The following is a 14,698-nucleotide window of genomic DNA, read 5'->3' as shown; positions in this document are numbered from 1 at the left end:
AGATGGGTATAAGAGACAGGAAAAATGTTGAGGTAATTATAATAATTTTTCTGTATCTAACTTATCTAACCTCTTGATTGGAATCCCAAATCAAAGTATGTATCCACTTTCTTTCAGCACGAAACCCTGCCCCATCGAACTTTACACATAAGCTCGTTGCTGGGTGTAAAGTTCGATGGGGCAGGGTTTCTTTCAGCACGAAACCCTGCCCCATCGAACTTTACACCCAGCAACGAGCTTACAGTATGTGTCCTGTGCCTTGCTTCTAGTGATTCCACATACTCATGGACTACAAAACAAAATGCACCAAGGAATACCACCACTAAACTGTGAGTATGACAACAAGTAAGTAAATATTAGCAAAATGTGTCATTCCTTAGTAAATTTGACTAGATATGTAAATAAACGTCTGAATAATTACTGTATGTATGTAGGCCTATGTATGTATATAAACATTTTACATGTTTTCAAGGGGCAAACAATGTTTGCACCCTATTATCTCTGCTATGATCATCAACCTTGATGTAGTAGCAGGGCTTGAGTGTCTCTAATCCACTGGAGGCCAGACCAATGGTGATCAATTTTGGATATAATTATTATGTATTTTCCATAAATGACAAAGGAATCAGTTTACAGATCACAAGCAGAACAATTTATTGATTGTTCATATACACATTTCAAACAAAAAAAAGTAAAATTATTTACTATATATCAAAATAAAGCCCAATCCATAATTAACATTTTATATTATTTGTATACATTGATGTCTTGAAATAATACATATAACTGACGAAGGAAATCAGTTGACAAATACAACTCGCCAACAAAATTGTTTCATGATATGGTGAATTTTCATTTTCACCTTTCATACAGAAAAAAAAAATCATAAAATTGTATACTATATTTCAAAAGAAAGCCCATTTCAAAAGGAACATTTGTTTTTAGAAACATTTTTTTTTCTCAAATCAAAAGAAAGTGTTCAAAAATCCATAAGAAGAGAAGCGACTCGATAATGGAAAAATTAATCCAGTTCTATATGGTAGCTGCCCCTCGGAATTCGGTATTTTAAGGGTTAAAACTCAAGCTATGGAGAGTACCTTTATGAACATCTTACCCTCAGTTGAGGGTAAGTACGGTACTTCTCAAGAATATTTGTTTTTCTGATACTGAAGATTCATGCCACAGCAATAATATAAATATGTTTAGAGATCATATTATAGTAAAACTTTATAATTAAAAAGAATAAATTAAAGTAGGCATAATTTTTTTTTTAATTGCATGGCAATAAGATAACACCAAAAGTTACAATTTATAGAATTATTTGTAAGAAATGCATTATATGAAGTATTGTAGTTGTTGGTAAGTTTATGTTGCCATTTCTGACTCGATTGAACTCAAAGCAACTCAACTTGGTAGCAACCACAATCACGCAACCATGCATAATGCAAGCGACTACAAGATACAAGAAAATTGGCTTCGAAGGTTGCCATACATGGCAATTCTTGAAATATTTTAGAATGATATCTAACAACGATAATCGGTTATTAAAATAGTATTTACTATCAAAATATTATTGTAAAAAGGTTCATTTTTGTTGTTAAAAATTTAAGTTAAAAATGAGAATAAATTTGGCACAAAAGAGTTTTTTTGTAATGACAGTTTGTTATGTGTGGGAGATGGAGTTTTAAAAGTGAAGGAGTGTTGGGACAACTTTAGTTGCCCTGAGTGCATTTGTGATTTCCTACTGTAGATACTCTCCAACTCATTGCTATGCAATGCTACCATAATTTCATACGACATTACCAATTTGAGTTGCTGGGTCACTAATATTGCACAATAAATTTCAATTGCTTGTAATTTACATTGTAGTGCAGCAAAGTGAAGGTTGATGCGACTGAGAGCAACTGGCATTTCTTTCGTTGCTTTAGGTCACCTCACAGAGTGCTTATGTCCCATCACAATTATGACTCACATTTGTCAACCAGTTTTCAAGAGCAGTTGAGTAATTTGCAAGGGTGACATCAGTTTTGCTTAAATCCATTCTTCCAAAGGTTATTTAATTCGTATGTTTGGAAGTGTATTTTTTTCTCTGTTGTATAGCACATTTAATGTCAGCTGTAAACCAAGAAGTTTGTTTTAATGATGTTTTTATTCTTATTAACTTTTAAGAATTTGGAGGCAACATTGGAGAAGATACAGTTTTAGATTTCATTGATGGTGGTGGTAATGTTTTAGTAGCTGCAGGTTCAAGTATAGGTGAGTGCAAGGACAGTAAACTTTCAAAAAGCAATGAAGGATATAAGATTTTGATACATGCATGGTAGATATGTTTCCTCCTTATATTGTAGGTGAGTACTACAAGTGCAGTAAACATAATAAAACAGTAAAAAATATACGATTGTGATATGGTAGTGTATTTCTAACTTCCGTTTCCTCATTTTCTTGAAATTCTTGAGTTGAAAATTTTATATTGGATGATTTACATTGCTTGAAATAAGGGTATACAGTATTGTATTGAATTGTTGTTGTGATGTACCCCGTTTAGGCAAGACTTTTTTATACCTTGTTTCGCAAAGTTATTTTTTTTAAAGATCATCAGATTTGCGGGAAAAAAAATAAAAATATAATGTTGTTTTCTTATTTAGCAAATAGTTTTGCCAAAAAACTCCAGATGGAGGAGAAAATAAAAATAAATTGTTATAAAGTGTATGTAAACAGTGGAGTATTGAAAAGGTATAATGCTTTAAATTTATATAAGTAGGAAGAAATATACATATTTTATTTTTGGAGATTTCAATACAGCAGCGGGTGTAAAAAAATAAAGAAAAACTTTTAATTTTCTGAAATTTATGTTTGTTTGTTTTTTTTTTGTGGTGGAAGGTGCGCTAATTGGCAAAAAATAAAAAATTAAATCATTATTTTTGGCGGGCAGCGGGTTTGCAAAACAAGGTATTAAGTCTCGCCTTAATAGGAATTGATAAATGCCTTACAGTCCGGTATGGTTATTGTGAGGAAAAATGCATATCATATCTCATCTTCTATCAAGAAAAAAATATATTTGTGTTTAATAAATTGAATAGGTTTACATTTAAATCCTACAGGTGACCCTATAAGGGAAATTGGAAGTAATTGTGGTGTTGAATTGATGAGGAAAAGACTGTAAATAGATCACCTTAACTTTGACGTCAAAGATGAAGGCTTGCTGAGTATATGAAATTGAAAGTAGGGAGCTTTCGATTGCACGACGACGGTAGGACTTAAAACGTAATGATGTCACTAAATGTCATCTGCGCATGCGAGAACGTTAAGTTCTGCCCGTTACGTGGATTCTAGGCCACAATTCGGCCAAATCTATGAATGCAGAGTACGTAGGACGCCCTGTTGGGCGGTCATGCATGAGTGATTCTGTTCTAGTGTCGCGTCATCGTGCAAATCGAAAGCTCACTATTCATAGCTTTAGGAGTGTCACTGATTGAACTTAAACTGCTTTAGAATATGCAGATAAAATTGGAAAAAATATGTTTATAATGGCCAGCTCACCTCATATGTATTTTGCAATATGGTACATTGCCAACAAGTCTGAAAAGTAAAACTGGTTCAGCTTTGCTGATGGCATCGATGACAAATTAGGAAGTGTTCCATGTCGCATCAAGAGCAGTTTCAATATGTAACAATTGCTGTAGCAATTTTATAATACTAGGCTTAAGAACGAAAATGATAATAGTAATCTTTCTTTTTAATTTAAAGTTTTCTTGTATTCAATTTCATTGTTATGTCAATTCTTATAATAATAATTTTATTATGACAATAATTATCTTCCATTTTAATGTAATTTTTTATATGTTTTATTGCCATTCCCTCGTGTAATTGTAACTTGCAATTTGGCCATTGGCCACGAATTGTTACAAACGAGGAACTTGTACTTGAATTTGAATAAAGTGAAATATAAATATCGGTAGTTTAATATATTTTGTTTTTATATTTTTGTAGCATACATTGATCGTAGCTGATCCCTCGAACATCATAGAATCTAAAACTATTGTAGGAGATAAGAAATTAAATCCGATTTTATTCAAGGGTGTTGGGTAAGTATACCGTAGTAATATTAAATTGAAAGGTTGTATTTCCACAAAATACTATGCTAACAGGAGACCGAATCCCTAGACCAATTAGGGCCCAAACGTGGTTCCAAATTGGAGGGTGAACTTGTATAAGACATTAAAGAACACTAATTTTGAAGAAAGTTAAATATATCTATTTATTAACACTATGTATTTTCATAATTTTAGAATGACTGCCGACCCAGAGAACCCCCTGGTAATGGATATCTTACACGGTACTTCTTCCTCATACTCCCACAATCCTTCTGATGACATCGTCGACTATCCACACGCTTTTGGTAAGAACACACAGTTCATCACTGCCCTCCAGGCCCGTAACAATGCTCGCGTTGTGTTCTCTGGTTCCTTAGAGTTTTTCAGCGATGCTTACTTCCAGTCTGCCGTTCAAAAGGCCGTTGCAGGCTCTGAAAGGTACATAGCAATTCCATAGTGCTTTTTAATTTTCATCTTAATCATAGGATGGTAAGTGTATGTATATTTATGATTTAATACATAAGTCTAATTATTGCATTAATAGTAAGCAAATTATGCACTTTTTTTTCATTTAAAATTTATACAGGTATTCAATTCAAGGATTCATCTTTATTCTGCATGAATTTCAATACTGTAAAGCCCCTTATTTTTGTAACCCTTTAATTTTCCGGATAAAACGATGGTCACAAAAATTAAGCTATTCTACTTTAAAAAGCTGAAAAATATTTCAAATTGCAAAATCGCAAAAATAAGGTTTTACAGTGTATTATTAGGGAGTTTTCGCTGCACGACGTTAACCTTAACGTTAACAGATGACGTCATAATATATTCATCTTGCGTTGTGGAGTTTTCGTGCTCGACGGACGTTAGTTATGGGTTTGCGCATGCATTTTTATTTGTTTACAAAAGGGGCGGAGTTATCGCGTTGCAAGTTAGGTACTAACGTTAAAGTTAAGTTGTTTTTTTTTGGTGTAGAACAGCGTAAGAAAATACACTAAAGTACGAAAACTTTTTCTAGTGGGTCTTTTTAGTGTTGTTGTGTAAGAGCAATCTCCTGCTCTTCTGAGAAGTATACTACCTGTACATTCTTGCACATGGGCCATGTTGCACAGAGGGACTTGATTGAATCAGGGATCCAGTGGTCTCCATGATTGCCAAACACAGTGGCTACCACAAATTTAGTTGACTAAGATATAATGCTCTCTTTGAAATCGTTATCCCTAGACAATAATATCGGCAGATTTTTAGTTACACTATTTGTTTTTTTTTTTCAAATAGATTTGCTAAGTCTGGCAACCAAGACCTTGCATATGCTCTCTCTCAATGGGTGTTCAAGGAGAAGGGCGTACTTCGTGTCACTGGTGTTAGCCATCATATTGTCGGACAAAAGACACCCCCAGCTGCTTACACCATTGAAGATCATGTGGTAAGGCCTTTCTATTTCATAGCTTGCATACATTTGCTTATGAGGCCAAAAAAAAAAAATGTTGTTTTGCCAAAGCACAGTGAAATTGGAAACTTATAATCAGTCCGTTTTCGTTATTTTTTTTATTTTATTTATTTTTTTATACTGCTGGTACTATGTCAGTAGACCTTTTGCTCAATTTCAGGGTCTGAAATTCATGTTACTTAGGCTTTAAATTGCTTTTATTTTTAAGCTTGAAAACTGGCCTTTGAAACATCATACTGCACAAGTAACAATCTTCTTCTGGCGATACGTCATTATGAACAATCTTTTCTAAATAATAATCCAAATAACCTTTCTTTATAATATGAATATTGATTGTTAGAGCCTCAAGCATGGTCAAAAGCTAAGGCAGGGGATGACCTTTCAGTAGCTGGGAGTGTTCTCCTTAAGTTTATGATTGATACATGTGGCAAAGACAAACCAAACCAGTCACTCGTCGCAAATCCTGTTTCAGAGATTATGACCAAAACATCCTGGGATGTCAACATTTTTGAAATATATTTTATTTCACCTTTATATATCATGCTATGTTGTTATTTTCCCCATTTTCAATGTTAAAACAACAATTTTCAAGGATTTAGTGATGGTTTCTGCCTGAGAAATGCCTGAAATCATAAACTTTGAAGGCTGATTTCTCAAATATGCATGAATTTCAAGGTATTAAAATATTCAAGCTTACCACCGAACTCTGATGAAGATTTTTAACTCCCTGAATTACAAATTTTGACAATTTAGAAATCTTTTTGTCTGTATTTTGGAGTGTAATCTTCCTAAGCCTCTAACTGTTCCTGTTTGCAGTTTAAATGTTTTTTTTAATTTAAGTGATAGAGAAAAAAAATATTAATTTGTAAAATAATAATTTTTTTTTTTAGGAATAAAGTATACTAATTGAACAGCTTGTGTCCGGACAGTGGAAACCATTTGATTCTAATGATGTACAACTGGAATTTGTCCGTATTGACCCATTTGTCCGCACATCACTTAAAAGCAAAAGTATGTAATAAATAGAGCTATAGGCCTATAAGGTGATAAGAGTGAAGTGTAAAAGATAATAAAAACATGCTTCTAAATAACAGTATTGTGAAATTATGAAAAAAATTTAAAAAATAAATTATTTCCAATTATTGTTTTATTTTATAAATATTTTTTGATGAATAATTTTTAAAATAAATTATTGAATCCTTAGTCAGTAGTCAGAATACAAACACATCTCCACATCAGCACAAATTATTCCTTTACAAAATAAATAAAATTGAATATATTGACGAAGAACTTTGGAAGATAAAAATAATATAAAATTTTACATCGAAGGGGCCCTAATCGCCTCGCCGCGTTCAGTCACTCATTCCCCACTACGCACCGTACCGTGAATAGCCTAACCTACCTCGCGAGGTAAAATCCATAATTTATAATTTTCTGTCTAGCCTTCCAAGGTCGTGCGAAAATTGCGTATTGTATGTTTCAAAAATTCAGATGATTTTTTTTTTAAATATGAAAAAATACGAAAAATTACGATTTAGTATCAAAATTATTCTTTATTTTCTCATCTGTCTCAACGTGTAGAGGGCGCAGGTCACCGAAAAACAGAAAGTTAAAAAGTTCAACGATCATGTTGCGGGTTCATTTTCATTTTTGTAAACACACAAGATGGCGTCAAGTGTAATTGATAGCACATGCTTTGCTTTCAGCCACAAAAAAATCAATTTTACGCGGAAATATGTCGATATAATAACCAAATCTGGTACAGTATTTTGAAAATATATTTATAGTATGAAAGTGTCAGAATAATTATTTTCTGAAAATAAAGTGTGTTTATAGGTGATTTTATTCACCACCAGTATTGACGCCGACGCCTCAATCAAGGCGATCATGTTACAAAAACAACGATCAAATTACAAATTGCTAATTACCATAAACTTAGAAATTAATTTTAAATTGAAGAAGGAATATTTTCTATAAACGTTTTTTTGATATTTTCTCACATATTCTTTTAACTTACATGCACACTAAACCGTGCATACGATTTTAAAATAATTATTGTTAATTAATTGCATAATTAATTACGATCGTCCCTGGTGACCTTGGCCTGCATTAATGCGGGCCCAGGGGTTGATCGTTTAAGCAAAATCAACAGATCTTTTTAAATATCAACTTCTAATATACCAGGATTTATATTTATATATTTGCCTTGCAAACTTTGTCTTGGTTTTCATTCAATCTTTGCATTTCAGTTATATTGTAGTTTTTTTTTTCAGATGGAAGATTCTCTACTAAATTTAAGCTTCCTGATGTTTATGGAGTGTTCCAGTTTAAGGTGGACTACAATCAAATTGGCTTCTCTCATTTGTACAGTACTACACAGGTGAATATGTAGATATTATTACATGTGTTATTTCTTATTGTTTGCTCTTGCAGTATATTATTTTATTTTGGTTCAGCTATAGTTAAGCTGATAAAAGGTGTAGGACTGACAATATTATCCTTAAAACTTTTTTTTTTAACCAATTATACAGTATATACTTGTATAGAAACATATGTCATTGCTTTATCTATGTCATTTTTTTTATAAATGATTACTTTGTACAAAAAGAGAGATATGTAAGAATGAAGCAAATCCCAACTGGAATTCTGCCGTATACTGTAGATCCCAGGTGGACAAATTTCTTGCCAACAGTGATTTCTTGTGGCATAATTAATTAACGTCCCTATGTGTGTGTGGTTAATTAATTAAAGTCGCTATGTGTGCAGCTAGAAAACATCTTGTTTCTTATGGCCTGACGATCTGTAAAATGTAATATTAAAGCTGAGTATAAAGCTCAGCTTTAAAACAGCAGTGTATGAAGGCTTTTGGAAGCACACTGGAAACACCAACATTTTGAATGAGGCCCTCCGTGCTAAATAAAAAGTCAGCTTTGACCCTTCGACGCACTTTCATGCCCACCCTGCTGTAGATGATAACCAACTGGGTCACTGGGGTCTTTGGGTGGACATTACATAAAATGAGCAAGCATTAAAAATACAAAGTACAAGTTAGAATTAACTAATTCAACGTGGATAACTAAGTAAAGTTTTAAACAAATGTAAAACGTATTTGCATTTGGGTCCATAACAAGAAGTAAAGTAAAACAAAATGCCTCATGCTGTAGAACAGAGATGCTTCTGAACTAGGGTTTTAGAACTATATGCACTATTGATGGTCTTAATATGCTCTATATTGATTGCATTATAATATATATAAAGTTGATTGCCCTATGCAATTCAGACATGGCATCTCAAAATTGTATCTTCAGTTTTGATTGTATTATTTTTTTGTCAAAAATATCATACCTTCCAACTTTCCAGATTTAATCGGGATCGATTGTCCTGATTTCGAATGTCAAAAACAACAAAAAATCAAGAGTTCCCTAATTTTAGAATTAAAAAAAAAAAAAAATTTACATTGTAAGAATTATCCACTACTTACCAATGTGATGAATGGGATATTAGTCCGTAGCTCCCTAGGTGTAATCCCACTCCACCTCACGCTGTGAATTAACAATCCAATCAGCCAACTGGGTGGGTCTCTTTAGGGACGAACTGCTGTATTGTCTATTTTTAGCTGCAGCTGTGGAACACGTGGGTCTTTACGCTGTGAATCCCCTGTGAATTAATGATCTGATCATCCCATTGGGCGAGTCTATGTAGGGAAGAACCGTTGTGTTGTCTATTTTTAGCCGCATATAGCGAGCTGTTTTTATTTTAGCGACAGTAAACAACAAAAGAATTTACAAGGATGGGCTTTGTGTTCAACTTCATGTGTCTGTTCTAAGCAATTAAAAGAGTTTCAAGTCGGCAGAATTTGGAGACAATCTCTTAATTTTTTGTGAGCATTTGTTAAATTTACTGACCTAGGCCTAGGCCTACTCACACAATTTTCTGGGACTTTACCCGGGGAAATTCTTGCAGGCGAAGTTAGTTGGGCATAAAGTCGGGGGTGGGATTATACCCGAGGTGGGACTATACCTCGGGAACTACGGTAATATTTCATAGCAATATCGACTGTGAGAGGGTTTTCTCTATTGTTGAAAAAAACAAGACCAACCATCGAGCTAGCATGACACACAAGCTGGCAATGTTGAGATATTAAGTGTCATTCGTCTAGGCTAAATAATGACGTTATGAGATCAGCGAAACAAGCCCTTCATGGTAAAGTTTGTAGGCCTACCGATTAAAATGTAACTTAATATAATGTAATGTAATATTTGTGTTGGTTTTGAGATAAACTACACAATTAAAATTAGTTCATCATTCCTGATTATGACATAATTAATGTCGAAATATTGAATCCCAACACGATGGCGTGTATTTCCATACTTGGAGTATGTATTATACTTTCTTAAAATTAGTTAACTCTTGTTTTTCATTTAAAGCAACTGTACAGGAATTAGGATATAATTACCATAGTCTTACAAATGGTTTGTGGTGCAGTGTTTGAAATAAGGCTTGTCCGCTTGTCCCAGCCAACCAAAATGTCCCACAGACAACTAGAATTATAGGGCAACTTGTCCGTGGGACAACAAAAAAATTTTGGACCCAAACCTCACCTCAAGTAATCGTTTTTTCCTCCCGAACTTTACTATGTTGTTGTCACGAGCGCGGCCATTTTGCATTCACCGAATCACATGTTTTCTCGCGTTTTCTGGGACTTGAACTGAGGCGCCCTCTCGCATGTTACTTATACTGTGGCGGGCCCATAGAGATGTAATAAGAATACTAGAGCGCTTACCGCAATGTATTCGATGTTTGAAATATGCAGAACTGTGTGTGTGTGCCATCCAAGATGGCTGCCATAGATTTAGCCAAACTCGAGTTTGGGTGTAATGTTTATTTTCATTCCTTGGTACTTTATTTTTGAATAAGATGCTCCACTTGGCCTTGTTTTGGCTACAATAGTTTAATAATGTGTTATTACCATTACTCATTATCATTAATGAAATAATAGTCAGTCAGAGGGCTTATTAATATGTAATAATATGTATACTAAGCCTGAAGGTGGCGTTTTACTATGATGGTACACATACATAACTCTGCATTGCTTCATCATTTTGTCAGCACTCTAGTTGTTTAATAGCTTTATGGGCGGGATGCACAACAAGGCACTGATTCACGTATCAAGGCGAATGGAGGCGCGCGCGAGAAGGCGTTCAAACTTTTCATCGAACTTTTTGTTACATTGAACGATCTTAGAAGGGAAAACAATGCAAGGTAAAAAATGAAGCAAGCAACAGATAATATACACGGACAAGTAAAAACATTTGCGGACAACCAAAAGTTTTCATCTAGGTTGACCTCCGGACAACTTTAAGTTTTTCCTTATTTCGAACACTGGTTTGGGGCGTGGCACCAATAAATAAGCATCCCTATTTTTGATATTACAATGTTGGCAGGTATGAAATATTGTTGTAAAATGTGTCCTGGTTAATTCATTATGTCGTCATATAGGATTTTCCTACTTTCTCACCCCTGTTTGCTTTTAAGACAGTTATTTTTCATTATAATAACTTGCAAATAATTTTACTTAAAAGAATTTTAACTAATATAACAACCTTTCCTTTTTTCCAGGTGTCCGTACGACCGTTTGAGCATACTCAGTTTGAGCGCTTCATTCCGTCAGCTGATCCATATTACAGTAGTGCGTTTTCCATGATGGTTGGCCTCTTTCTATTCAGTCTCGTGTTTTTACATCATAAAGAAGAACCAAAGGACAAGAAGGAGTAGATAAAATTTTCTTTTAAAATCTCTTTTTAACTTCCTAGTCCTATGAAAAAATTTCTTTCCATAGACACATTTTGGTTGTTTTTTTCTTCTTTTTTTTTCACTTTCATTCCTCATAATATAAAATGTATTGCCTGTTATAGTTAACATTTTAATGCTGGACACATGTTTAAGTTTGTAAAATTTGTTTTACCGTAATTTTTATTAGCGGATTACATCAAGGTGGTTACAATTTTATTTAGTATTATGACATTCATTAAGATGGAATTAACTAGCTGAATAGAAACATAATTTATTTTAATTTGTAAAGCCTGTAAGAAAGTTTATAATTGGAACTTCACTAATAAAGATGCTGTACAGGGGGAAAACTGTTGAGAAGATTTGTTGTTCTTAATGTTAAGTTAAGATCATCTAGTTTACACAGTAACATGAAGTCTGTGATTAATATAACATTGACAATGATGACCATGATGATGATCATGAATGATGATCATAATGATGGTGATCATAAATAATCATGATCATGGTTGTTATCAAGATCTGATGATCATCATCAAGACCCTGATGTTTATAAGTATAATTTTGATGATCATTATGATGGTGATGATGATAATGGTTGGACATAAACCAGCCGAGTCATGCTCTGTCACAAAATTCCTGATTGAAAGTGATTTTGGATGAAATACACATTTTGCTAAAACGTGCGTGATCGTAAATTTGTTACGCATTTAGCAGAAGTTTATGCGTGATAACAAATTCAGGGGAAAATGTATTAAAAATTAAAATAAAATTGGTTTTATTAAAAATATAATAACGGTCATGCAGTAACTTGATTCATTAGAGAGCTTTCGTTATCGTTCGAGAATCAATTAACGAGAAAATTCCTGTTTACGTACTCGTACCAAACAATTGCCAGCATTCGCTACCTCGTTGCACATTCTCTATAAAAATATTTTTGTTTATGTACCTGGTATTGTCATCAAACACTTCCTGATATCGTTTTAAAACAGCTTAAAATGCTCAGATGGTTGGAGCGAGAGCTGGACCCCACCCAGGCTCTGCCCCCTGATCCCCCAATCAACTGGTGTAGTCACTCGCGCATTTCTAATCTTTGAAACTAGGACTTCCTACCTTCTACTATGTAGACGGCTTAAACAACTTTATATATAAATTGGATTGGCTGCGCATGTACCTAAATACAATGGCACGCTCGCCTATGGATCTTGTGGAACAAGTCTTCTCAGATAAGGACTATAAACCATGGGCCCAGTGTACACATTTGGCTCATGTATATTTTAAATAACCCAGTTCATCTTTCACCCCTGTTATGGACAGACAAGAACACAACCCCCTCCCCACATATTTTTTAGAGGGTTGGGCCCTCACGTTTTGACTGCAATGTAATTTCATATGTAAAGATGATGCCTGAAAGTTGTTGAAATTAACTGCATAAATGACCCAGGTTTTAACGGGAAAAAAACGTTGTACAACCTTGTACTGTATTGTACATCTTATTATAGTAAGATACCGGTATCACTAACGTCTGAATTACCTATAACACACGACTTGAGTATGCATGCTTTTGTTATAATTTGAGAAGTATGAGAAAAAGATTTTAGGGCACACAAAGTAGGTAAAGTAAATACATCAAAAGATAATTAAGTTCAATTTTCTATGGTAAAATACAGATTATTAAATCCTTATGATAGCCTGAAATCGCTGATAAAAGATCGTGGTGGTGTTATGATGATGACTTTTACTATATAATTGTGTCATTTGTGTGTGTATACACCATAGAAAACAAAGCTTAAAAAGATTGTCTTTGAGTATGTATTTTACATAGGCCCACTTCAAAAACGTGATTTCACAACCACTTCAGCCCCACCATGGCTGGGGCTGAGGTGAGAAAATTTGAGGAAATAGAACCTCTCGAAATGGCCGGAAATGACACTTTTATATAGTAAAATTCATCATCATCACATTACCATTATACTCAAAATGAAACGCCAACAAATTTCTCATGATCTTTTATCAGGGATCTACTTAATATCCAGGACAACTTAGGCCTCATTATAGCTTACTAAGCTTTAACTATATATACTATATTATGATCAACAAATCACAACTTATTTTTTCGCATTTAGCACAATTTTCTTCACTTTTTATTGTTATTAATATTAATATCAATTATTACTATTGTCATCATCATCGTTATTATTATTATTATTATTATTATTATTATTATTATTATTATTATTATTATTATTATTATTACTATTAGTAGTAGTATTATTAAACAAACATTTAAAGAAACTTGTAAAAGGATAAAAATGAAATTGAACCACAGTATCGCATTTCTATCTTAAAAGATGGCCTGATATTTATGGATTTAAGATTTTTTTAAATCACGCTTAGGCTTATGTGTTCTATTAAGCTTATGTATAACGTGTACTGATGCATATTTACATGTTTAGAAGTATTTATTTTAAGTGATCCCTGGAAAGAATTTGTATTGGCTCAAGAATAAGCTTTAAAATTTTAACACTGTGTACAAAGGGGGTGGGGGGGAGCCGCGGCTCCCACGGCTCCCCCCTGGATACGTCCCTGGACGGATCCGTTTCGGCCTTCCAGGCCTCATCAGTGCAGCTAGGATCCGTCTGCAGATATTGGGATTCCTTCCAGTGGATGCTTAGTTTATTTTGTCATTCTGATCGGATTTTCTATACTGTTCCGTTTAATTTTAAATTGTTTTGCATTTTGTGGCCGTTTGCTGTTTTATGGGTTCTTCCCATTTGCCTTTTCAAATTTATATATATATATAAATATATATATAGGTCGCAGGTTCGAGTCCCGCCAGAGGCATTTTATTACACAATTTCTTTATTCATTTATTTACAGGACTACATTCGTTGAGAGCTATGCTACACGATGTCCTTTATTCGAACACTGTATTTACCTTTCTTTGATGATTTATGTATATAATTTAACAGTGTTAACGGCTATCTTGATTTATATTACAGCATATGCAATTATTTGTTTCTAGCCGTACTTATTGTGTAATGGAGTTTATTTGGTGGTATTTGAATCTGTTTAACCATGAAGACTCCGTGGTCTAATGGTTATGGCGCTCGCCTTGACAGCGAGAGGTCGCAGGTTTGAGTCCCGCCAGAGGCATTTTATTACACAATTTCTTTATTCATTTATTTACAGGACTACATTCGTTGACAGCTATGCTACACGATGTATTATTATGTCCTTTATTCGAACACTGTATTTACCTTTCTTTGATGATTTATGTATATAATTTAACAGTGTTCATGGCTTTCTTGATTTATATTACAGCATATATATATATATATATATATATATATATATATATATA

General features: G+C 33.7%; 1 protein-coding gene across 1 annotated transcript; it reads left to right on the top strand.

The window, feature by feature from the left end:
• Nucleotides 1-301: 301 nt before the first annotated feature.
• Nucleotides 302-12,144, top strand: LOC117114796 (dolichyl-diphosphooligosaccharide--protein glycosyltransferase 48 kDa subunit-like). The gene is given in 12 exon segments (XM_033258489.1): nucleotides 302-345; nucleotides 1,085-1,111; nucleotides 1,113-1,126; nucleotides 2,170-2,256; nucleotides 3,102-3,159; nucleotides 3,198-3,222; nucleotides 3,991-4,085; nucleotides 4,290-4,532; nucleotides 5,373-5,520; nucleotides 6,435-6,555; nucleotides 7,818-7,924; nucleotides 11,164-12,144. Coding segments are annotated over 12 exon segments (1,125 nt in total). The 3' UTR covers nucleotides 11,320-12,144.
• The last annotated feature ends 2,554 nt before the right edge of the window (nucleotides 12,145-14,698 follow it).

Source organism: Anneissia japonica, unplaced genomic scaffold (genome assembly GCF_011630105.1).
Source record: "Anneissia japonica isolate Jap-2015-1 unplaced genomic scaffold, ASM1163010v1 scaffold1118_len251929_cov158, whole genome shotgun sequence".
Classification (NCBI taxonomy): domain Eukaryota; kingdom Metazoa; phylum Echinodermata; class Crinoidea; order Comatulida; family Comatulidae; genus Anneissia; species Anneissia japonica.
Note: the sequence above shows the minus strand (reverse complement) of the source record. Positions and strands in the feature narration are given on the sequence as shown.